Below are 25,196 nucleotides of genomic sequence, written 5' to 3' on the forward strand. Positions count from 1 at the left end.
CCTCGTGACAACCAGAAAAGTCATCCAGTTCTCAGCCAGGGAGCCATGGTGGTTACAGACTACAGGTGACAGATACACATGCACACTTACTCACAATGACATTCAAATAAATGGTCACAGTCCCAGCCACAGGTGCTCAGTTACGGCCATACAGAAAACAGCTGTGGACCCAGCTCTCCCCTCCAGTCTAGAAGAAACAGACATGGAACAAATCCATCCCAAGCCAGTTACCTGCTGAAAGCGAAAAGATTCAGACCGCTTCTTCTGGTTGAGCTGCCACTCTTTGAAGTGGAGCACGGCTTCGTCCACGTTGACAATGCCCAGCTTCACCTGCTCCTGGAGAGTAATAAGCTGCCTCTGGCCTGGCGTTTTCATCCCAGCAAAAGGGTCATATATACTTGACTGGGGCCTGTCTCTCCACGGTCTGACGGGAGGCCCTGGAAAAAATGGCAAAACTCATCTTGACAGCTCCTCCACGGGGAGCCGACTGGATGAGTGGGGTTAACAAGGCTGGTCGTGGGCTCAAGAGGACGTGTCTCAAAAGAACAATTACACGGGAACCAAGGACAGGGGCAGATGATATGGAATCAGAGAGAGGGAAACAGCTAATAATCTCAAAGCCTATTACATTACAATAGACAAGGCGACAACATTTTAGGGAGGTCTGAAATCTGCTGATGAGTAAGTAAAATCCCTCAAGCCTGAACAATAGAGAGGTCTTTAGGCCAGCATCTCTCAACCTGGGACTATTGACATTTATGTCTGGATAATTCTTTGCTCTTGGGGGACTGCTTTGTGCACTACAGGATATTTAGCATCGTCCCTGGCTCCTGCCCACTAGATGCCAATAACACCCCCTTCCTCAGTTGTGATAACCAAAGAGGTCTGAGACATTGCCAAATGATCGGGTTTTGGGGGAGGTGAGAAATCACCCCCAGTTGAGAACCCCTGCTTTTGACTGAAATCCACCCCCAGAAGAGACTATACAGGAAAGTCTCACCAGGGTGCTTCTCCCACACTCCCAGCTCTCCCCACCCTCCCTGCCTCCGAACAGCATGGAGCACAATGATGGAGAGCTTGGCATGACCCAAGGAGAGCCAGTGGGGACCCAGCACCTAATTTATACCTGGTGACCTTGGGTCTAGGTCATAATTCCACGGACATTCTGGTTTCCTTGGGCATTTCATGTTGAGACCCAGCAATATGAAATTTTGAGAATTATCTCAAGAGAGCAACATGAAATGCCCAAGGAGACTAGAATGCCCATGGAATTATGACCCAGGTCCAATGTCACCAGGTATAAATTACGTGCTGGGTTCCAACTGCCTCTCCTTGGGTTGTGCCAAGCTCTCCTCCACATTATAAATTCATAGTTCTCTGCTTTGAAGATTTGAGGGAATTAGGAAGCCAAGCCTTCCCTCTCCCTAGGCTGTGACTCCACTAAATTCTGTGGGGAACAAGCTACTTGCAGGGCTGATGGGACCCTGAAGCACAGGAAGGCAACTTGACATTTTACTGCTCAAAATCATGCAGGGCTCTCCTTGATTCTATGCTTCGCCAAGAGGACCCGATCTGGGCATTACAATTCAGGGAGGTGGAAAGGAGGAAAAAGAGAGGTGGCTTGCCCACTGGGTATTGAAAAAGCCTCAGAGAAGTTTATCTACCAGTTTTCCCAACTATTCACTCTGTCTGCACACACATGCATGCTTCCCCCCCAGGTCTGCCATCTTGGAGTGTATTGGGAGATGAAGTGCAGGGTGAAAACAAGATGTAAAAGCCAAACAACTGCAGTCTACAACCAAAGTCTTTAGGGAGGCCTTCCAATCCTTAGATGATGTTATTACTCTTTTTTTCCAAAAGAATCATCGGTGGGATGATACTGAATGCCTCTGTTTAGCACAAGGAAATTAATCAAGAAGAAAAGGGCACTTATCTCCTCAAACTGCCTTAAAAAGTCTTTTGGAAATAAAAGAAAAATGTTATCCAAAGGCAAGCAAAGTGTCTTTTAAATAAGAGTTGAATTAACATACAGTTTAGGAAGAAAAGCGAGGGGACGTAGGTAGCCTTGTGGAACTGCGTCACTGGGGAAAGGCTGGGTGCTGGGCCACCCACTTCATCCTGCTCAGTGTTCAGACTGCACTTCTGTCTGTGGTTACAGACATTTTCTAGGGTATTAATATCCTTGGTATGATCAATTTGTACAATATCTGTGAGCACCCCAATCTCGTCTCCTTTTCCTTTCCTGTCAGGACAGGGGTCTCGGACGGCTCCACCCAAGGAATCTCTTGGACCTCTCTGCTGTTCGATGCTAACTAAGGAGTTGTTGTGACACCTGGAAATCACTGAAACAGGAACACTTCTACTACCTGGACGTTCAGGTCACACAAAAGGAAGCCAAGGACATGGGGTTTACCTTTCTTGAAGCTATCAGAGGAAACGTAGAAATTCTCAGGCCGCTCTTGGCTTTTTTCTGCAAAAACTGTGAGATAAGAGTATTTTAGGTAAAAGCCAAATCAGATAGCTTTCTGATAATTTTTAAAATATCCTATACATATACCCCAAATTACCAAAACCTTAAACAAAAATAATAATCATAATGACGTCACACTTTAGACCACTGTATGCAACCTCTCATAGGAGCAACTAATGAGTAGAAGCTCCAGGGATCATAAGACGAGGACAGACAGACAAGGTCTCAAACCCAGAAAGACAAAGCCAGCTAGAGGATGGGATGGGCATTTTTTAGACCATTAAACAGAAGGGTGACGTGAACAATGATGTGTCCTGGGTCCCCGAATGCCTGAAGCTATCTGTGGAGCACCTTAGAGCTTGAAAATCAAAGGAAGTGCCACTTAACATGTTAACAAGTGCCAGAAGACAGAACTCAGAGTGGTGGAACAGGTACAATGTGTGCACAGCTCCAAAGGAATTTAAATAAAGTCACTCGTGAGTGGCAGACACATAAAGGCTAACAGGGAAAATTGAGAAGTGACAAATGCCCAGTGAGCAGCAGGACTGAAGAGTGGTTAAAGCTCCCTGGGATCCGCACAAGGCTCCCTGGATTCCAACTCCAGCTCTGCCACATATGAGCAAGAGGTGTGGCCTCTCCTGGGCTCAGTTTTCCTAACTGTATAATGAGGCTGAGAATAGTTGCTTCCTCATTGAGTTGTTGTGGGGATAACATGAGTTAATAAGCGGAAGTTACCTAGAAAAGGGTCTGGCATGTGTAAGCTCTTGATTGTAGCTTTGACTATCATTATTCATACCTAAGCCAATAGGACAGCAATACCTTGGCATGCTAGTTAACACCAGTTTTGTCAGTACAGTGCTTTAGAGTTTATAAAGTAGTTCTCCATGTATTTCAGCGGACTGTCACAATAAGGCTATGGGAGAGTATTATTATATATTACTATGATACCAGTATCAAAGCACACATATATTATTATGATTCCCATTTTATAGATGAGAAACCTAAAGAAGATGCAATGACTTACCCAATGTTCTATGCTGCATAGCTAGAAAATGCAAAAGCTAGGACATGAACCCAGCTTTTGGGGCTTCCAAGCCACGGTCCTTTTTGTCATCTCCTGCCTCTCACCTTTCCTTTGCATCCCCACAGTTTCTCAGCAAGTCCATCAGGGCTCTTTAGGAATCACCTGTCCCAACTGCCTTACCATGGTGTGTAAGCTGGCAGGGGCAGGGGACGGGTCTGGAAAACAATGTTGAGGACGCATCTTGGAGTTCTCCCAGGAGAGAAGCGAGTAAACTGGGGTACTCATCCACCAACCCCCATCAGTCATTGGTTGAGGGATATGTCTAGGGGTGGTAACCTCCCAACCCTTCCAGCCTGTCCTGCACGGGGTCAAAGGAGGCTGTGGCTGCCAAAGAAAGCCCTCAAGCGAAGAGCCACAGGTCCTAACAGGCAGGGTCCAGCCAGTGGGCACAGAAACGTAAAGAGCTAGGAGGATGTGGGAAGGGTACCACTGTACATGCCAAAGATGGTGTTTCCCAATGGGATGGCAAACCAGAAGCACTGACAGAGCTTGGCAATGCCGAGTATCTCTCAGCGGCATTTCTACCCAGTTTAGGGTGGCCAGATTAACAAACCAAAACCAAAGACAAAAAAAAGAGTGCAGTACTTGGGACATTCTTACAATGAAAATTATTTGCTGCTTGTCTAAAATTCATACTTAACTGGGCATCCTGTACTTTATCTGACTAACCCAGCACAATGACCTCTGGTGGGGGGCTACCTCCTCCACTATATGATGTCCTTTCACCACACCTTCCACATTCTGCTTACTCTATTAAAAACAGAAGATCAGGTGCATAGATCTGGTCATTCTTGTACTTGTAATCACATTAATACAATCAAGTCAGTGAAACTGACAATGCTATCAATATCTGATGTTACAGGGACCATTATGAAGAAGTCAAAATTCAATCCTCAGCAATTTTTATTAATGTAGATAGGTAGACAGCCTAACATTATGGCTGAAAATCTGTGAAGACAGTCTCTCTGTGTGCAAACCCTGGCTCTGCCAATGGTAATCAAGAGACCTCTATGAGCCTCCATTTTCCTCATCTGTAAAATGGGGATGGTAATGGTCCTTACCTAATAGATTATTGTAAAGATTAAACAACATGTTCTGGATAGAGCACTTGGCGTATTTCAATGTGTGTTAGCTATTAAAAATTAATAAAAATAACAGGAAGAAAAGTTTCAGGAGATAAAAATTTAGCAGGATTCTTGTAATGTGGAGTAGAGGGAAATCTTGCATGCCCCCACCTTCATACTGTATATGAATGCCTTCAGGAAGGTGACAGCTGGGTTTAATCATTGCCCCTTGTCTAGTTCCTGAATCTGCCCCAACCTCTGATCCTGTCCCTTGGGGCTGGCTGGAGACCACTGAGACCATTCTCAGTGATGATGCTTCAGAAGCTGAAGGAACCAGGGAATTCCCGCTGAGAAGCCCTGAGTACCCCACAGGCATCATTCCCTGCCACACTTGCCTTTGGAAATGTACGGTTCATTGTCGGGCAACTGGTGAGCGCCAGAAGCACTGGCCTCTGGCCTGGGCACTGGGACGGGGGGCCTGTTGGCCAGGTCCATGGAAAAGCCCTCATCATCATCCACTGTATGATAAACATCTTCCGGATCATGATGGTACGGCTCCCTCTCCAAACCGGCCATTCCCGTGCTGTTGCCTAGAAACATGGTAAAAGGTGACTGAAAGCAGTGGCTGAGAACCCCATGCAAAGCAACTGAGAAAACATGGAGGTCACCTTCATTTGCCCCCATCAATGCAGCAAAAGGAAGTGACTGTTAGGCTCTATCATCTCAATTTTACGGCTGAGATTCAGTTATTCATCCTATTAGAAAGCCCAGGGACACTTGGAACCAACCCCTGAGCCTGGGCAGCCCTGTGAGAGCGGCCTGGAGTCCTCACCACCACCAACAGCAGCACCCTCGTCTTCAGCATCAAAAGGACTACAGCAAACCCTTCCTGAGGGCTTCCTCTGTGCCCAGTGCTGTTCCAAGTGTATTACCCACATTACTTCCTTTGATTGCATAACAATGCTGTGGAGTAACTACAATCATTTTTCTCCTTTTGCAAATAAAGAAACTAGGGCCTTGAGGACTTATATAACTTTCTAGGAGTCACTCAGAGCCAGACTGGGGCCCAGGAAAGCTGGTTCCAGAGCTTGTATTCCTAACCAACACGCTCAACTGCTTCCCTTGCAAGCTTTGCCACCACTCTGTGCCCCACTGACCAAAAGATTGAGGGCTGAGGCTTGCCTCCCACCCTCTGTCCCTGGACTCCCGCAGCCCTCAGATTTTCTCTGTTTCCTTCCTGGTGACATGCTGAAGTGCTCTGTGCTGGGATCCAAACACAATGTTTTCTTGGCTTTGGGAATCTCAGAAGACCCACCTTTTAGGCAGGAGAGCTGTGGGGTCTTGAACATGTTATGCAACCTCTGCGAGCCTGATTCCCCTCGGAGAGCTCACAGGAGCACTGTGAGGGCAAAAATGAGGAAGCCAAGGGAAGGCGCCCAGCTCAGTGCATACACCTAGTAGGTGTTTTCCTCTACCGTCCTGCTTCTCCCTAGCACCATTCAGCCAACAAATCTTTATTAAATTCCTGCCTGAGATACAGGGAAGAATAAAGCTTGGATCTTCTTTCTATGGGATTTCTAAGCCAGTATTTACTAGGAGTTTTTCATTGCATCCTCTGTGCTGCAGGGAGACTGCTCTTGGTTTCCCTGTGATTTGTCTACTACTGCTTACGCCTTTTCTCTGCTCTTTACTATCAAAACTACTTTTCACATCCTTAGTCCTATCCTCTTTCTGTATCTCTGCAGCATCCCCCTTTCTGTACCTCTTTGCTCAATAGACTCCACCATAAGTTATAAAATGGTTGAATAGAGTTAAAGAATTATTCATATAATTTAATGCCTTCTACCTTTGACACTTCCAGTAATGATGAGAAGAACAACATCAATAATTATAAACCTTTATTACTTGTTCTATGCCTGGCCCTGCTCTGCGGCCTAATGTACAATAACTCATTTAATTCTCACAACATTCATCTCAGTTTATAACTGGGAGAAGAGACCCAGAGGAGTTAAGTAACTTGCCCAAGGTTTTTCAGGTAACTGAAGGAGGAATTGAGTCTGTATCCTTAGCCACTATGCAACACAGCCTTGACTTAATAATAGTGGTGTATATTCCCCTATAGTCTCCTCCTTCACCAGAAAGTAAAGTTTCTTGAAGCACTAATCAGATCTTATTTTTTTTAAAAGATTGTATTTATTTCTTTTGAGAGAGAGGGAAAGGGAGGGAGAAGGAGAGGGAGAGAAACAGCAATGTGTAGTTGCCTTTTGCACACTCCCTACTGGAGACCTGGCCCACAACCCAGGCACGTGCTCTGACTGGGAATTGAACCAGCAACCCTTTGGTTCGCAGGCCGAAGCTCAATCCATTGAGCCACACCAGCCAAGGCAGGTTTTATTTTTCTTTATGTCTCCCAGTCCAACATCCACAATAGTGCTTTGCTCATAGTAGATACCCCATGAATTTTGGTTAAGTAAAAATTAACATGTGCATTTAAAAAAAGGCCTTGCCAAAGGCAACTTGTTTACCCAAATGAATGGCTGCAGTGGTGGGAGCTTCTGGCCCCCCTGTAACAGGCTGCTGGGGGAGCTCGTGGGAATGAGTGCCTTCAGTCACCCAAACGTCATGTACGTGGCAGCCCTCTCCCTGAGCAAAGCAGCCTTCAGATGGAACCAGGCAATGTCTTACATTAGTTTCTGTTTCTCTCTTTTGCTTCACAGCTGTAACTTACCTTCTAAAAACTTGCGGATCATAGAGTCCTTAGTGGCCTGAGAGAAACCTTGTCCAGACATTGGGTTAGATGTACTGGCCTGAAGCATTTCGACATCTAGAAGGAAAAGGAGACTAAGAGGTTAAAAGTTGTTTTTCCATACAAGCAGGGAGATTTTTCAGGGGGCTAAATAAAGTTTAGCAAATCAAGAGATCTTAAACCAGGCAATTCAAGAATTCATCCATCCATTCAACCACCCATCCACCTATCCATCTATCTGTTTGTCCACCCATCTACCCATTCACTAAGAACATAAAGTAAGTGTGGAGTATAAGGGAAAGCAACATTCACAACCTTCAGGCCCTTTCCTGAACTTCAGGAATCAAAAGGTATGAAAGTAGTTTGAAGTTGGAGAGTATACAATCTGATGAATTTGTATTCTTGGGAAATGTGATATAAAGAGTTGAAAAGAATTCCTCATACAAATTCACTAGATTGTATTTAACTGGTCCCCAAAGAGCAAAGTAGTAAGGAAACAAAGTAGTAAGGAAAAAGTAGTAAGTAAGTGTATAATAATTAAATTCAAAACATTTTTTTCTTTAAGTATACTATTCAACTTCAAACTACATATTTTGATTGAGCAAGTGAAGTCCCCAGTAATTGTGGGATATGACAGAGTGAGTACAATCTCTTGATAATATCAAAGCTCTACTTTTAACACAAGGCTGAAATTTTGCTCCCAAAACACGTATTTCAATGTCATAAAAAAAAAAAAAACACATACTTAAGAGTCATAAAGTAACAGGGCACCATTGGTTACTTGGGTTGGAGTCGAATCTGCTGTGGGAATTGAATGGTTTTCATGCACAGTTTTGGTCTCCATGGGTTTATACTTACCAGTAAAAGCCAAAGGTCAATGTGCTTCTGTCTTATAAATAACCAATTACATGCCTGACCTAAAAATCAAGTTTTTGTTATGTTTTTAAGATGGTATTATTATGATTTTGAGGTGGTACTATGTTGATAGAAGTGGCTCTAATACATTCTTTCCAACTGTTGCATAATGTTCCATTGTTTAAATAAACCACAATTTATCTACTCTTTGTTGGTCCTGATTTCATTTTTATTTTATTTTTTTATTATTAAAACAATGCCATGGTTATGTATTTTACAATTAAGCCCATTCTTTCAAGTGCAAATGCCTTTTGAGTCCTGTGGTCCAGGAAAGGGCCTGAAGATTGTGAATGAGGAAGATTCAGTGTCCTAGAGACCTAGGTTCAAGCCCCAGCTCTGACTCTTATTCCTCTGCGTCCCTGGGCAAGTTACTTGATACCACTGAGCTTCTATGTCTCCATCTGTAAAGTGGGGATAAATAATAGTACCTACCTCATAGGAAGGCTACATGTGCCAATTGAGACAATGCCTATAAAATGCTGAGCAACAGCGCTACGCACTAAATATTCGTGGTTATCATGATCGTTATATTGAGATGACCTAGATAGTATATTGGTTTCTTGCTGCTTTAACAAATTACTACAAACACAGTTGCTTAAAACAACATCATATATATGTTATTTTACAGTTCTGTAGTTCAGAAGTCTGAAATGAGACTCACTGGGCTAAAATCAAGGTTTTGGCCAGGCTACACTTTTTTTCTAGGAATGCTAGCATCTGTCTCCTTGGCCTTTCCAGCTTCTAGAAGCTGCCTTCCTTCCTTGGCACCAGACCTTCTTCCTCCATCTTTAAAGCCAGCAGTGCTGGGCGGAAAGCTTAGCTGATCCAAGTCTCTCTCATAGTGCCATCTCTCATTTCTTTTACTTTTAAAGACCCTTGTCATTACACTGGGCCCAAGGGGAATATCCAGGATATTCCCTTTATCTTAAGGCCAGCTGATTAGCAAACTCAGTTCCACCTGCAATTTCATTTTTTATTTTTATCCTCACCCAGGGACATTTTTTCATTGCTTTTAGAGGGAGATAAAGGGTAGGGGGGAGAGACACATCAATGTGAGAGAGAAGCATCGATTGGTTGCCTCCCGTACACTCCCCGACCACAGACTGAACCCACAACCTCAGTATTTGCCCTGAGTGAGTATCGAACCAGCAACCTTTTAGTTTACCGGATGATGCTCCCATCAAGTGAGCCGCACCAGCCAGGGCTCCACATGTAACTTTAATTCCCTCTTGCCATCTAATCTAGCATGTTCACAGATTCAGGGACGTTATTCTACTTGCCACACATGGGACCAAATATTGGCACGGTCAGCCTGGGAGTAGGACTCAGGGACTGGGGCATACGCAATGCAAGCAAGACCGCTGTGTTCACACAGGACTCAGCGGCCCTGGCCTGATGTAGACGCTGGCCTCTGCTGAGTCCCTCGGTGTGCGCTGCCTTAAATGGAGTTACCTAAAAGTGATTTTATTCCCATTTATATTTTAAACAAAATGACTGTTTTTATACCGAACTGAACACAAATACATTTGAAGTAGACCAAGAACAGCAAACATGTACATTGGCCTCCTTGTCCCTATTCAATACTCAAGGTAAACATTACTAATCAATCACAGCATTGTTTCTGGCCTCAGAATTCTCCTCAGCACAGCTCTCCAGGCACTGGATACTAGCTAACTGACATGAAAGTATTTTTAAAAAATTTTTAAAATCTTCACCCAAAGATATGTTTATTGATTTGAGAGGGAGAGGAAGGAAGGGAGGGTGGGAGAGACAGAGAAAGAGAGCAAGAGAGACTAATATTGATGTGAGAGAAAAACATCAATCAGTTGTTTCCCGTATGCACATCACCCGAGGGTCGAACCTGCGACCTTTTGGTGCACAGGATGACGCTCCAACAAATCGAGCCACCCAGCCAGGGCTGAAATTATTTTTAAAACACTGTTGCTGCACCTATCTCAGCCAGTAAGTCCTAGTAGTAGCAGATACTACATTTGTATAATAATAAAACTAAAAACACCCAGTTGTTGGAGTGAATGAACGATAAGACCTTCTCAAACTCTAAATTTGACAACCCCACATGCACGTACGACCCAGGCACACAGTGAGTAACACATGAGTGACCAAAACACAGAAAGTTCCAGAGGTGAAGGGACAAAGGACATTTTGTAAAGGAAAGCAGAACAATAAATTCCTGTGTTCCTGGATGTTCAGGGTTTGTACTTCAGATTCCAAGTACCTAACCTCACCACTTGTCCATTAAAAATAAACTGAAATGCACTGAAACCCACTACTGGCCTAAGGAGAAAGTGCAAAGTTCTTTTATTTCAGCAGAGGGGAAAAAAATACAAAGAGACTCCAGGGGCACAGTCTCCTCTGGGAAGAGGCAGCTGCAGAGTTATACTATACTCTATTTAGGGGGTCAATCAGAAATAACCCTTTCCTGGGAAGAAAAAAGCTTGAACAGAGGAGAAGCAGCGGGCACTAAGTGTGGGCAGGCACGCACTTAGGGGATCAGTCAAGAGCAATAATGAATTTGCAAAGAAGTCCATATGATACTCCTCATGGGACATAAATCTAGATTACTTAGCTGAAGTAGAAACTCCATCCAGATTACGTGTTGTTAATTTAATATAAAACCTAATCTGAGTACATAATACAGTAAAATGCCGGATACTGAGAGACTATTCTTCTAGAAACATTCTCAAACCCTGAAAGCAGGCCAAAAGAATTTTTTTCCCCCACTAAGTATTTTAGTGGCCAAAAGAGAGCCTCAGAGCCAGGAGCAGCATGATCACACCTTTGAAGGTAACCTGAAACCTGATTGGTTCCACGTGCACCGAGGTGGAATAGATGCTTTGATTGACCACATCCGTGAGAAAATCCAACAACCTTCCCATACCCGAGTGGAGAAGTAATGGGAAGGAGACAGACAGGGAGGGAGAGAGTCACACACATACAGAAAGAAAAAGGGGGCGGCGGTGGAGTAGGAGAGAAACAGAGACAAAGAGAGGGAGAAGAATGGCAGTCTGAAATTAGAGGGGCCGAGGAGTGATTGGCAATGAAAAAGAAGGGGCTAAGAATGAGAGGCTTACGAGAAGCAACAAGTTAAGTTTTATGGACTTCTAAGCAGACAAGCGCTTCAATAGAGCACTCCTGGCAAGCGCATAGACTCTGCTGCACAGGATAGCCTAGGGAGCGAGTTCATGGTGGGGTACAGTGGGCGCTCTGACTTGTGAAGTCACACCCTCATTCTCTACCTCCACAGCGAGCCTCTTGGGGAGCTGTGTCCTTTTTCTCCAGGGCACGGTCATGGTTTGTAGTTATAGATTTAGTTATGTGGTATTTTTGTTTCATATCCAGCTCTCCCCTTGCAAGGGAAGCTCTAGAAGGCAGGGGTCATGTGACTTGTACCCTGACTCCTCATCACCTGGCCGGGGACTTACACACAGGAGGGGTTTGATAAATGCTGTGGAACGAATGAATGTGTGAATGCATGAACTAGTGAGGAGTAAACAGACGAATACACACATATGGAGGTGTTTGGGTTTTGTGAAGGAATCTGGGCACCTCCCAAGCTGAGAAAAGAGAAGGGCAACTCAGACAGCAGGAACAGCACAAGCGAATACACAGACATGAAAGAGAAGGCCCCCTGGAGCGGCGGAGGAGGTGGTACCACCCTGAGATGTCCCACACTCGGGGACATCTCACAGATGTCTCACCACCACCCATCAGGAAAGTGAAGTCTTTGCACCGGAACATCTACAAACTATTCCACACCACAAAGTCTAGGATTACTTCTTATTTTCTGGTACTCTCAAATTTAAGAAACAACTGAGCACCCATTGTGTATGGCACTGTGGATAATACCTGCTTCCTCACGAGGTAGGAGCAGATGACCGGGGAAGCGTGCACACAAGCTGAGCGCACAGTGATTTGCATGCAGCGCCCCGAGGAAGCAAGACCCATAGCTATGCAGGTCCAGAGGGGAGCAAGTTCACTGCTGGTGGTGGAGATTTTATCATATTAACTTTAAAACATTCAATCCAGTTGCTTCCAGGTGCCTATGTCCCCAACACAATTCTTTGTACATTTGGGGGCTCAAAAAGCAATAGAAGTCAGGGAGTGTCCTGAGCCTCGCGTTGCCCCCCTGGGTCAGTTTCAACCCTGGACAGGGACAGGAACAGAGTGGGTTCCTTGCTGGTAAAACTTCATGCCTTGCACCCAACCCCACTGCCCATAAAGCGTTCCTTGGCCTACTAGCCAGAGTCTTCCCAAGATGGGAAGCAGGAGGATGACAGAGCCTCGGTGGCTGCAGGAAAGAAGGCTCCTGAGATAAAAGGGTGCAGACAGAGAAGGCGGCATGTTCCAGAAGCACATCAGTCACTTAATAATTTTGCTTATAAATGCTCCTTCAGCTGGGCTCAGACCTGACATGGCTGGGCTGCGAAGTCCTTTACTGTGCTCAACTCTGCTGCCAGCGCCGAGGGGCCCCAGCTCACAGAGTGGGGCTGTAATCAGAGAGCTCAGGTAAAGAAAATACTGCTGGAGATGATCTGTTACAAAGGTGCTGGTTACCAAGGAGGTTGTTAAGGGCTAAGTCAGCTCTCTGCCACACACAAATTTGAGCCACAGAACTGGGTGGAGGGAGCAAGGGTGCAAAAGAAAAGTTCAAGGTGAAAGGAAGGAAGGGAGGGAGGGAGGGAGGAAGAAAGTTAGTTCAAGGCAGGAGTCACATGAAGCAGAACAGCCTCGGGGATGGGTTAGACTGGCTTCTGTGCGTTGACAGCTTCTAGCAGGGAGATCTTACATGTTTCACCCTTTGCTCCTTTCTCCTTTGGAAGGAAGACAAGCCTCTGATATATTTAAGCAAAGCTGAATCCACAAGCAAATTACCACAAGTAAATTTCTGGGACACGGACCTTCCAGAAATGACTCGCGAGGCAGAGCCTCAGGGAAGTAGCCATTGGGTGAGACTTTCTACACAAAACATGTTACCTAAGTCAAAGGGTCACCAGGACCACGTTATCACCCTCTGAAGGCAAGGACAGAAGCAAAAGAACTAAATGTTTAAAAAAAAAAAAATCAAGAGATAGTAGAAACACCCAAAGAGATGTATGCCTTGATTTCTGTTTAGGGTTTTCATAAGCTTGACCTTAATAAAGACATTTATTTCTTATAGAGTAAGTTGAGGACATTGATGATTTAAATCTGTGGGATCTTGAACAAAAGATTCTGGAGGGACCTGGGAGCAAAGTTAAAGGTTTAATAACAGAGACATGTAGTTGCCACCTGGTGGCAGCATATCTAAACCAAAGACCCTGAGTGGGAAGGGGATGTGTGTATGCTTGTGTGTGCATATGCTTTTGTGTGCGCATGTGTGCGCGTGTGTTTGTGCGTGGGCGCGGGCATGCAGCGACACATGTTTAGGGGGAAGGAAAGACTGGCGTGAAATCATAAAGTCTCAGGGTCAGAATCCAGCCTTGCTCCTCAGCCCCCCTTCGTTCAACAGTGTGAGTTTCCCTGACAACCTTCCTACTTAGTGGCTGTTTTGGATTCCCCTTGGAGAGGAGGGCCTTTTCACTGTTTTCCAAAACTCACGCCAGAAGAGGCAGATTTAAGCAGTGAGTGGTAAGGAGCTGGCCTGAAGCCTGCACTCCCTGTTTGCCCTGAGAGCAAGTGAATGAATGAGCAAGTGAACACTATATTCCGTACTATGTTATTTTCAGTCCCTGGGGCTGAATGCTAACAAAGGTGGCACTGATAAAACTCGACTATTTCGACATTTAGAAATAGCTGCTGTCTAAGTGTCTGCGCCGGAGCTGGCAAATGCAGACCCCAGGAGGACAGGCCAGAAGGGTCCTCTATCCCAGAAGGGGAACAGACAGATTTGTCCCCTGGGAGTCTGCAGACCCAGATTCCTGACCCAGTTCTCCTTCAATGGGACATAAGTAAGTTACTAAATCTCGGAGCCTTCATTTTCTCCCCAGTAAAATGAAGATAAGTCTACTCACCAAGCCCAAGGACAGTCAGGTGAGACAACTGAGACGAAAACTGTGGACTTGACAGCTAACAGATGTTTTGAGTTATTAAACGTGTTTGATCATACGGAAAATGTGGATCTTATATTTATCAGCTTGTCCTCCTTGTTTATGAACTAAACTACCTTCTCCCCTAGAGAGTCACTGGTCGTGAAATGAATGGTTCCTCTCCAGGCTATAAGTTGCTACTTCCTGTGGGCCGGTGGGTAAGTGGTCATTCTGAAGATTAAACCGCAGAGACAGAACACAAACCAAATCACGTCGAGAATCATAAAATCCAGAGTTTATATGATCAGGCAAATAAAAACTGCAGTGCGTTTCCTGTCCCCATCCCCAAAGCCACCTAATTCTACAGCCTGCCCATTAGTGGCCTCCTTCTAGTTCTATGGCAACCAGAATCACCCTGACCCTAGGTAACTGTACAGATTGCCAACAGGGCACAAACCAGGCTGGCTGCGTGGCACTCTGCCACCTTGGGAAGCGCTGGAGAGACTCACTGTTCCCGCAGCGAGGAGTAACGGGGTGGCTGCCCTTAGCATCCCCATAGCTCCGACTCATGTGGTGGGGGGATTTCCCATGGCGGAGCTCTGGGGGCTAACAGGTGTGAAGTGTTTCCGTCCACACTAAACCGCCAGTGAAGTGGGGGATTCTCTCGTTGCTCAAGTGTCTCACAGTAAGGACACAGGGCAGCGTGATGGTGCATGGTCTCTGGCTTCCCAAGTGGGTAGCACTTGTTCCCCAAATGCTCTTTGGTGAGGCAGTCTCTGTCCCAGATTGGAAAAGACTGTGCCTTGGCCCCTCCTTGTCTCCCCACTGCCCTGGAGATAGAAATAGCTGCTCCAGAAATGCTCGCTGGGTAACAGAGCTGGTTGGATGTGCATGGGCAGGGGCGCCAGAGGCTGTTACGTGAGCTAAGGTCTGGACCGCAGAAAGAGCAAGCAGGGCGGCAGCAACTAGATGGGTTTTCTGAGAGAAACCACTAAAATTCGTGGTGTTATATGGAAATTTCTAGCACAGAATAAAGAATATGGTCCTAGAGACAGAGAGACCTGGGTTCAAATCTGAGCTGTATCACCTACTAACTGTGAGACTTTGGGAAATGTGTGTAACCTCCAGTGCATCAGTTCCCTCGTTTGTAAGCTACAGGTTAATAAAAGCATCTTTGCACCGTTGCTTTAAGGATTTGGTGGGAGAGAGGGTTTGGACAGTGGGGATGACACTCTCTCTCCTCACCTCCCTGCCAGGTCACAGCTATTTTGGGAAGAGCGCTTGCCAGTCCTCCCAGGGAGGTGCTGGGAGGAAGCTTCTACCGCCCTTTCCCTCTTTCTCCCGCTCCCTCAGAGGAGCAGCCAGTATCTGACTCGCAAGCACCTAACAACCAGTGAACCACACCTTCCAGGGGCTGGGTTGGCAGGGCCAAAGGTTTCCCAGTGTTACAGTCTGCCTCTGGCCCCCTTACCACCCACCCTCCTGTTCCAAGGCTCCCTCTTGGTGCTTGCTTTCCCGGTGACGCATAGGAAAACCAGGCCCACCTCCCTGTGGGGCCCCTGATCCTCTTTTCTTCTTCCCAGGCTGCAGGCTGGTAGTACTCAATCTAGCCCATTCAGAAAATGTGTGATCAATAAAGTTCTTACATTGACGGGTATTTGGTCTTATCTTAGTTAAATCTATTAAATAGACCACAGGGAGGGAGAGCTAAATCTTAGGCAGTGTTTCGGAGTGCTTAGCACTGGAGAGCACACAGTGGTAACGAACCAAGAGGGCCCCGAGCGTGCTGGCAGCCGGGTCCTCCTGCTTCAACCCTGGCATGTGCGCTGGAATCTACAGGACTTAGACCAGCGGTTCTCAAGGGGAGCGGCACTGCCCTCTAGAGGGGGTTTGGAAAAATCCCTGAGAGTGTTGCGGGTTGTCACCTAAGAGGAGGGATACTACTGGCATTTAGCAGAGCAAGGAAGAAAGATACTAGACACCTTGCAATGTGCGGGACAGCCCCACACAAGGAAGTGTTTCATGTTTCTCATGGCTTTTAAAATTTCCCCAGACATACGGATAGGTTAAAAGCTGTTTATGATACATATTTATACATATGTGTGTTTGTGTATGTGTGTGTGTGTGTGTGTGTGTATTTTTGTTTAATATTAGAAGGCACAAGGGAAAATATGGAAAAAGATGGACAAATATACACCAAATATACACCAAACTATTATGCGTGCTATACTGGTTGGTTGGCTGAAGTCATATGGACTTTTAGTAACAACTCATTTATATATTTCTATTTTGTTTCCAGTTTTTGAAAGGGTGTATTACTTTTACTATGGGAGGAAAACAAATCATATAACCAAAAAATGGGCCAAATTTGTTAAGCAGTTTACCAAAAAAATCATGTCCTGGAGACATATTTTGAAAATAAGTTTATTCTATATTAAGCGAATAAAAGGTTACCCTAAAAAACCTGCTTATAATTTTCTAAGTCCTGAAACCAAACTACTGTATATATAAATACGACTTGTGTTTTTGATGGTATTAATACACACTGAATTTTCTAGGAGTTTAATTATTATGACAATGGAGAGAAGAATGTGAAGAATCATTCACCATTTAGGAAAATTCAGGTTCTAAGGCCAACGCTGCTGGCAGCACCGGAGGCCCCGATACAAGAGACGTGTTGGTCGGCATTTGAGGCCGTGACATTGGCAGTGATTCTAAGCACAGGTGTCTGTATCTATTTCATTACATCCTCATGTGCAGGTATGGCTGAAATTTCCTCTCCTTTTTTACATTAGTTCTATTTTATATTTATAGTTCTCTTTTATATTTCAATTAAGGTGTACATTTGATTTCTAAAAATTTCACATGTATGTAGGTTACATTCTAGAGGAAGCTCACGTCAGGGCAGTAACGGGGGCGTTCATTGCAAATTGTTTGCTATAAAAAGGACCCGTGGGCACTGACAGGGGTGAAAACCACTGACCCCACTTCTTGGATCACAAGGCAATGCCTGCATTAGCTCTGACTTCCAGGCCCTTGCTTAAACTTCCAGTCACACAGCAGTCACAGCAGAGGAAGTCTGGAGAAGAATTCTGCTTGTCTCAACACGATGACAACTCTAACTTTGTGTAAAACAGGATCTTCATCTCTCTGGGGTAATATGGTGGTAGGCAGGGACTTCCCCCTCCACCCCCCACCATCGGGATGAAGAAAGCTGTTTGTCAGCAGAACAATGGGAGCAGAAGTGGGCTGTGCTACTTACAGAGGTCTTCAGTAGCAGCCGGGACGAAGGCAGCCATGGACTCGTACAGATCCTCGTCGCAGCCGGGGTTAAGCGAGCATTTCATGAGCAGGTCTGTGGAAAGGTGGGCCATGGACTCATACACAGCGTCAGCCTCCTCCCCTTGCATCAGTTCCTCTTTAATGTGACTCTTCAGCATGTCCACAGTTTCCTGAAAGAGAGCATGGGACCCATAGGCACGCTGAGACACCTTGAGTGGGCTGGTGACCCGCAAAGGAAAGGTTCCCACAGGTCATGGGTCAGGGTGGCCACTGTATATGCACCTCTCTGTCTCCCACTAGACTGAAAGCTCCTTGAGGCCAGGCTGCAACTCTATTTTTTTTTTTTTTTGCTTGTTTCGTGTTTTGTGTTTTAATCTTTGTTTCTTCCTCCAGTACTAAGCACAGAGTCACGCACCCAGGAGACACTTCTTAAATGTCCAATGACCAGGTGATACAAATTTACAACTTTCTCATGAGCACCTATTATGTGTCAGGTACAACGCTAGGTATTTGACTATACATTATACGTCATTCTTTTTACCGCTGCTTGAGAAAGATACACTATCCCCCTAGTTCACAGATGAGAAAGCCAAAGCTCAGAAAAATCCAACACCTTCCCTCATACAAAGGGCCTGGAAACCTGGCTTCTGACCATTCCACTCCACACTAGTAGACCCTCAAATGAACAAATGACACACAAGGGCGTAACCCTTAGGACTAGCCACATGGAAATTCAAATAGGGTCAACGGGGCTGTGGCTAAGGTGTGCTTGCACTTGCGCGTAGCCAGAGGTCCCTAGGAATCTCATTCGCGAGTCCCTGTCCCTTACAGCGAGCTGCTGCAGAGTCCTGGCGGTATGCTTCTCCAGAGTGCCCCCCCAGCTTTGTAGCCTGTGTGCCCAAGAAGGGAGACCACCTTGGATGAAGTGCCCTGAAGTCAGGCCAGCTGCCCTCTGCCACTCTTTATCCTGGTGATTGTGAAGCCAGAGAGCTGGCTTCTCTGAAACCTCTGCACAACTTTCCTGGTAAGACACTTTGGTGTTTCAAAATCCTTATTTCATCATCAACCCACACAAAATACTCATTTTCACCATCAGTTCCCCAAGAGAGCTAATCTGCTATCGACACTCATGCTGGTTTCCTTATGAGACCCAAGGAGCAGACCAGGTGGTGGTGACGTGTTGGAGACGGGAGGTCTGGCATTTGGTTTTGATGTGGTGGAAAGAGGAGATGGGATCAGAGGTCCTCAACAACACGTAGGGACAGTGCTAAAGATGCACTGGTGGAAGGGGATTACAGTCAGGGAACAAAGATGGTATGAGAAATGTGAGCCAAATTAACTTCAGAGCAAGCTGGAAGTGCATCTTTAAACCTCCCAGTTACATACAGTGAGTAGGATAACAAGCCCTGGCTTTAGCAGCAAACTAGATTCAAATCCCATGTCCACCCTTACTAGCATGAGACTCAAGGCACAGTTACTCTGCCTTTCTAAGCCTTTCTCCTCATTTGTTAAAGGGAAAAAACAATGCCATCAACTTCAAAGGATTGTGGTGAGGATTAAATGAGATCATGCATTTGCCAGGCAAATAAATTCAATAGATAGTAGTGGTTGCTATGAACACAATATTGTCCTTAATAAAAACTACTGCCATGGAATTGAAACATTGTATTTTATACATTTGTGACTTCAAAGTAAAGCTGAGTAAATACTCCCAGACTGTGAGTACCTTTTGCCTCATTTATGTCAGCGATGCCCAAAACAGGCACTCAAACTATTTTACTCATTCAATATCCTTAACCACCCCTGAACTTTGGGAAGGCCCCCTCTATATGCAACCGTGGGTCAAACATGGAGCAGAGAGTTAAGTTGCTGGGCCAGTGTGAGGCTCACTCCTGTCTGGAGGTGGAGAGCAGACAGGATTGCATTTATTGCTCCTTTTGAGGTCACTGCCCCATTCCAGATGCCGAGCTATTCCCATGTCCCCCCTGTAAATCGTGAAGATGGAGGAAAACCAGAAATGGGTAGAGCCCGGAAGAATAGCTGCCTCTCAGGCAATGGAAGCAATACTGGGGCATGAAATAAAGCCTAGCCGGGGGTGAGAGCGCACCCAAAGAAGGATCAGAAGTTGTGATGAAACAAGGTGTGGGGTCCAAAACCAGATGAGCCGATAAACTGGGCATATCTATAGATGCGCAGGTGATATCTACCTTAAGACAGGCAGTCTCTTAAAGGGACAGGATGTCCACAGGTAGGACTTCACAGTTGGGCTCCCTGAAACCTCAGGTGCAGAGCTTTCTGGCGTTCTCTGCTAAGGGAGGAACCAATCCTAACATGGTTCACCTGGGCCTGATGGCCGGCGAGGCAGCTGGGAGCATCCCGCTGAGGTACCTTGGAAGTATTGGAAGTAGGTGGGGAGGTGATGGTGGGGGAGGAGGGGGTGGAGCGCGGTGTGCAGGGGATCAGCATCAAACCTGCAGCAGATTCCTTCCAGAAACACCTCCTTAAATTCTTTGCAGATGGACCTCAGTGTGTTACCTACATTGTTTCCTTTTATCCTCAGAAGAACCTATGGATCTTTTGATAGTCCTAAAAGGTGGGATAGTCCTAAAAGAACTTATTATCTGCCTTCTGTATATTAGGAAACTGAGAGAGAGGATACACGATCTATTCAAAGTCATGTGGTTGACAAGTGTTAGTACAGGAACTGGGATCTAGGTACATGTGACTCCAGGGCTCATTTCCCTAGCACACACATACAGGCTCCTCTGGAAGAGGCAAACAAGGATGTGCTAGAGATGAAATCCGCCCACGTCTTTGGTGAAAAACCCACCCTAGGACCACAAAGTTCATTTCCAGCCCTGGGGCCTCTCCCACCTTGGCCTTACCACATACTCATCGATGAACTGCCGCAGGTCCCTGAAGCCATGCTTCTCGGCGATGGTGTTGGGGTAGTGGCCGTGCTTGTTGGCCACGCTGTATGCCTGTAGGGCTCCCGGGCAGGTAAGCAGCAAGGCAGTAAGGTTCTTCAGTCCATACTTTGCAGCAAAATGCAACAAGGTGGGCAGCTCTTCACTTCTCTGATCTGAAAAATTGCAAGGAAAACTTAATGGACAGATAACAGTGAAGGCAGAGGGCAGCCTTGTCCAGGAAGACGAAGCTGCAAGCCTCGCACGGCATCCAGCAGGCACTCAATCACCACCTCTCGGTCAGCTGCCCCAGCCTCTGCCAGCTTCCTTCAGGGCATCAGTGAAAATGATGCCCTCCGGTGACAGAAGAAAGGATATGTTAAATAATTAGAAAATCTAATCATTAATATCCTACCTTCTTTCTCTAAAAGGACCAGAGATTCCTGAGAAATAACACTAATTCAAAAATGTGCTGGTTTTCTAAAGACTTAAATAGCAACCACGAAGTACAACATGTTCTGACCTTCTCTGCAAATTTCAATGCCCTTTAAAGCAATTGCTTTGTGCTAATTAAAAGAAAGAAGTCCATCTTCATAACTCTTATTCCCAATTTCATAAAGTATGTCAGGTAATCCTGAGTATGTTACTTAGCCTTTCCCCAGGTCTTAGTTTTGAACCAGAAAGTGTTTTTAGACAATCTCAAAGGGATCTGGGAGGATTAATATGATGGTATTCAGCAAGTTCCTTGTTTAAAACAGGCTTTAATGTTTTTATTAATGTATGTGAACCCTAGGAGGTACATTAACCTCTAATTCGCGAAAGACAAAGTACCCTTGAGAATCACTGGATCCCCATGACCTCCTCTACCTACTAACATCTGAATACAGCAAGTTAAATTCGACCAAGGAAATAGACGTGGTTGTTGTACTGTTGGGCAATAAATATTTTTTGTCTTGTTTTCCTAAAAGTTGATTTCTAAACTCAACAGTGATATATATAATATAGAAAAATAAATACATGTATGTATATGTTTCTATGTAAACATTATATATATATGTACACACACACACACACACACACACACACACACACCCCACGCTTTTTAATAAGACAAACCTAGCTCCTTGGGAATAAGGGTCTGAAAATATCCCTAGGATCCCACATTGTAAGGCTATGACATACTCCCTCCTGAGCCCCAAGTTTAAGAATAAGGAATAATAACACCTGCAAGAAGTGACACAAGAACATTCCATGGCAGGAAAATGGGGAGAGGCAACAGGCGACTGGCCCCAGGAGAAGGACATGAATTAATATAACCTCACCCTATGGTTCTCTTAGGCTATGGAGGCTGGAACACAGGCAGAGGGGATAGGGAAGCGGGTCCCACCATGCAGTGCAACTACAGCACAAAGGAAGAGTTGTGTCCACGGAAGCACCATAACAGGCATCCTGTCCAGCATGCCTGGCACCATCCCCACGCAAGTGGTTCTCCCAGTTCCAGCCATGTTGCATGTACACACAGGTCTGCTCCCCTCTCATCAAACAAATATCTGTTTCAAACCTACAGTGACCACGCAGCTACAGTCTCAGCCGTCACTGAGCTAGCAAGGAAGACAGACAAGGCTGAGGAGCCCAAGGGCAGCGGATCCCCAACATGTTAGGGGAGCCCACAGCACTCAGGTGGAACCTACTGAAGGTTGAGAAGGTCTTCCAGGGGAAGTGCCGCAGAGGGGCAAAGAGGAGTTAGCCAGGCAAATGGCAACCAAGAAAGGCAGGCAAAACCGGACTCCCAAGAGTCAAGGTGGCAAGAGGTAGGCTGGAATTTTCATTAGATGAAAGGAGTTCATACCTTCTGCAGAGCAAAGCACAAAAGCCAAGGGAGAGAGTGGAGAGAGATGAGAGCTGAAACACTGCAGGGGCCTTTGGGAAGAGCTCTGCAAACAGATTAAGGAGTTTGGACTTTACAAAGGGTTTTTAGTAATGGGTGAGATATTCAGATTGACAATTGAGAAAAATCGCTGGCCAGCCCGTGAAGAATGAATCTTCCTCAAAGGAAGGGCTGTAGAACAGGAACCAGGAGCAGGGTGACCAGGTTGAGTGGACGCTGAAGCAGGAACCTGGAATCAACCCCCGGATGGTTTCCTGAGGTTGCACGGCTGACTTACTTGTCATCATGTCTTCTTCTTCCAGCTGGTTGATTCCAAAGAGGTGCAGTCCACTTGCAGGGATGTTGTTCTTCAGGGACTCAGTTAGCAGTTTATCAAGGGTCTCTGTGTTGTAGGGCACAATTTTAAAGGCCTGAAGACAAAAGTGAAGACAGTCAGGCTTTAAAACCAAGCTATCTCCCACTCAGCAGATCAACCATGAGCAGAAATGACACACCCAGAAAAAGCAGGTTTCCTTTCAACATCCTTACCTGACACATGAACTCCACAGGATTCGCAGCATTGGACAATAAATTCCCAATTTCTTCCATGTCGGTGTAATAGCTGACAACGGTTTCGCACACCACTAAATCCCCAGAATATATCTTCAGAAAAACATTCCCAGAGGAAAGGTCTGGAAGAACAAGTGTCCAGAGAAAAGTGCTTATAGGTTCATCTTAAGGGTGAAGAAATTAATTGAGGGCTGGAAGAAAGATCTTGGAAGTGCGTTGGGGATGGGGAAGTGAGGGAAAGGGCGAAAGCAGAAGACGAGCAGACTAAGCAGGATATGGCAGAGCTCTGAGTCACAGCAGTTGTTCTCATTGGGTCTGAAATTTAATTTTTGAATAATTTTCATGTTTTATTTGGGACTCTAGGCCCAGGGCTGCCATAAACAGGAAGGAGAGTTGAATTTAAAACACTTTTTACAGGCCAGTGGTTGCCAGAAGGTGGGAGGGATCCTGGCAGGTGGAACTCCATACTTCCACCACATCTGGCCAGTAGAATTGATTCACTGCTCTGCTGTTATTACTATGAGCTCTCCCTGCATGCTCTCTTCTGCACCACAGGAAGGGGTTTTGAGGGGAAAAGAAAAAATTAAAAATACACCAACCACAAAGATTCGATTCACAAAAGAGGAAATGCGACAAGTAGAGAACATGGAAAAACATTCAACCTCACTAGTAATCAAAGAAATGCAAATTAAACAATGGGTTACTTTTTAAAACATCACATTTGCAAAAATATTTAAAATGCTAACACCTAGTGTTGGTGATGGAATAGCAAATAAACTTGACAATAGCAATATTTCAGACAGCAATTAGGCATTATTTTCCAGGATCCTGAAAAATACCCATTGTTTCAGGGATTCCATCTTGAAGAAATAATCCTAAATACAAAAGGAAAAAAATACCCTGCTAGCATAAGGATGTTCAATATATTATGATTTAAAATAAGAAGACAATAAGAAATCAGAAATTACATAAGTATGCAACAAGGAAATGAAATATTAAAAGATGAGACTTCTTTTCAACTGGGTATGATGCAACTTTAAAAATTATAGTCATAAGATACAAGTCCAGCACAAGGAACTGGTTTTATGAACTATGGCACATCTACACAATGGATTGCCTTGCAACCTTTAAGCATAATGTTGTAAAAGAATATTTATTAATGTGAGAAAACACTCCCAGGTATTTTCTAGGCAATGAAAGTGGGCTATGAGACAGTACAAAGCCATGTACACAGATGTGGAAAAATACAGAAACTTAGTGATTTCCCGTGGGGTGGGCACATCAGTAATTTTCTACTTACTTTCCTCTATGGTTATTCTATTCATTAAGTTTTCTGTACTGAACATACATTACTTTTGTAACAGAAAAAATGTGTTATAAAAAAAGAAAAAAAAAGATGTGTTATAAAATGAAAAGTTACAAAGCCCATGTAATAGCATGGAGGTATAGGTATGGAGAGAGAATAAATATTAGATTACATAAAGAGAAACAGAATATCAGGTAATAGAGAATATTGAAACAACTATGTTTTAAAAAATTGTGAACAAAGTCCCCAAAAATTGAATGGTAGTCTGTTGACTTTTCTCTATTTTCCAAAATTTTTTTAATATATTAACTTTATAATGATAAAAATTTTAATATAGCCATTGTCCCCCATCACGCAGAGATGTTTCCGCCATTCCTTTTCCAAATGCAGATCATGGCTGTCACTTTGCTCATTGCTGCGTAAAGGCAGGACAAGTAAACGAAAGCAAGAGGGGGCCTCTTCCTTAACATGCCGCCTAACTTCTGGAGGTACCTGGGGCTACTTACTGGGAGCCTTCACGGACACGGTGTACTCATTCTCCAGCTTGGCTTCCACCCTTATTGAGGGAGAATCCTCTGGAAAAAATTCTGCTTCTGTCGTGACCCTCTCATCCAGCTTACATCTTACAATGACGTAGACCGTGGTTTCTACCTGGAATGGGAGACCAGTCATCATCCCCTCCTCCTCCTGGGTCCCCTCCTAGGGTGCTGAGCCAGAGGGTCTCCGGCTCCCTTAGCCCCAGCCTTATTTAGGGAAGCTGTTCTAGAACAGGGTGGGGTCTGCAGTCCAGGGAGGGGCAGCCACTCTTTGCTGCAGGTCCCAATGATACAAGTTACAAAAACCAAGAGTAAACATTTAATAAACCTTTATAATAATTTGATGGAATAATCTTATATATGTTGAACCTAATGGTAATAATTTTTAAAACTAGGTCTTATATTTTATGTCTTATTTCACTTT

The 25,196-nt window shown here is 45.0% G+C and overlaps 1 protein-coding gene across 1 annotated transcript in view; it reads right to left on the reverse strand.

Annotated features, from left to right (window-relative positions):
- PIK3AP1 (phosphoinositide-3-kinase adaptor protein 1) overlaps positions 1 to 25,196 on the reverse strand; it is a 97,125-nt gene that overhangs the window by 19,745 nt on the left and 52,184 nt on the right. The window contains exons 4-12 of the mRNA XM_054581295.1: positions 24,743 to 24,887; positions 22,910 to 23,052; positions 22,659 to 22,791; positions 20,473 to 20,669; positions 17,568 to 17,757; positions 7,347 to 7,442; positions 5,014 to 5,208; positions 2,414 to 2,479; positions 232 to 437 (exon numbers count right to left, since the gene is read on the reverse strand). Of these exons, the coding sequence (XP_054437270.1) occupies positions 232 to 437; positions 2,414 to 2,479; positions 5,014 to 5,208; positions 7,347 to 7,442; positions 17,568 to 17,757; positions 20,473 to 20,669; positions 22,659 to 22,791; positions 22,910 to 23,052; positions 24,743 to 24,887 (1,371 nt within the window). The remainder of the gene's footprint in view (positions 1 to 231; positions 438 to 2,413; positions 2,480 to 5,013; positions 5,209 to 7,346; positions 7,443 to 17,567; positions 17,758 to 20,472; positions 20,670 to 22,658; positions 22,792 to 22,909; positions 23,053 to 24,742; positions 24,888 to 25,196) is intronic.

The sequence above is a fragment of the Pteronotus mesoamericanus genome, unplaced genomic scaffold (assembly GCF_021234165.1).
Source record: "Pteronotus mesoamericanus isolate MK-2021 breed Mesoamerican mustached bat unplaced genomic scaffold, CSHL_Meso_final contig_657, whole genome shotgun sequence".
Lineage (NCBI taxonomy): Eukaryota > Metazoa > Chordata > Mammalia > Chiroptera > Mormoopidae > Pteronotus > Pteronotus mesoamericanus.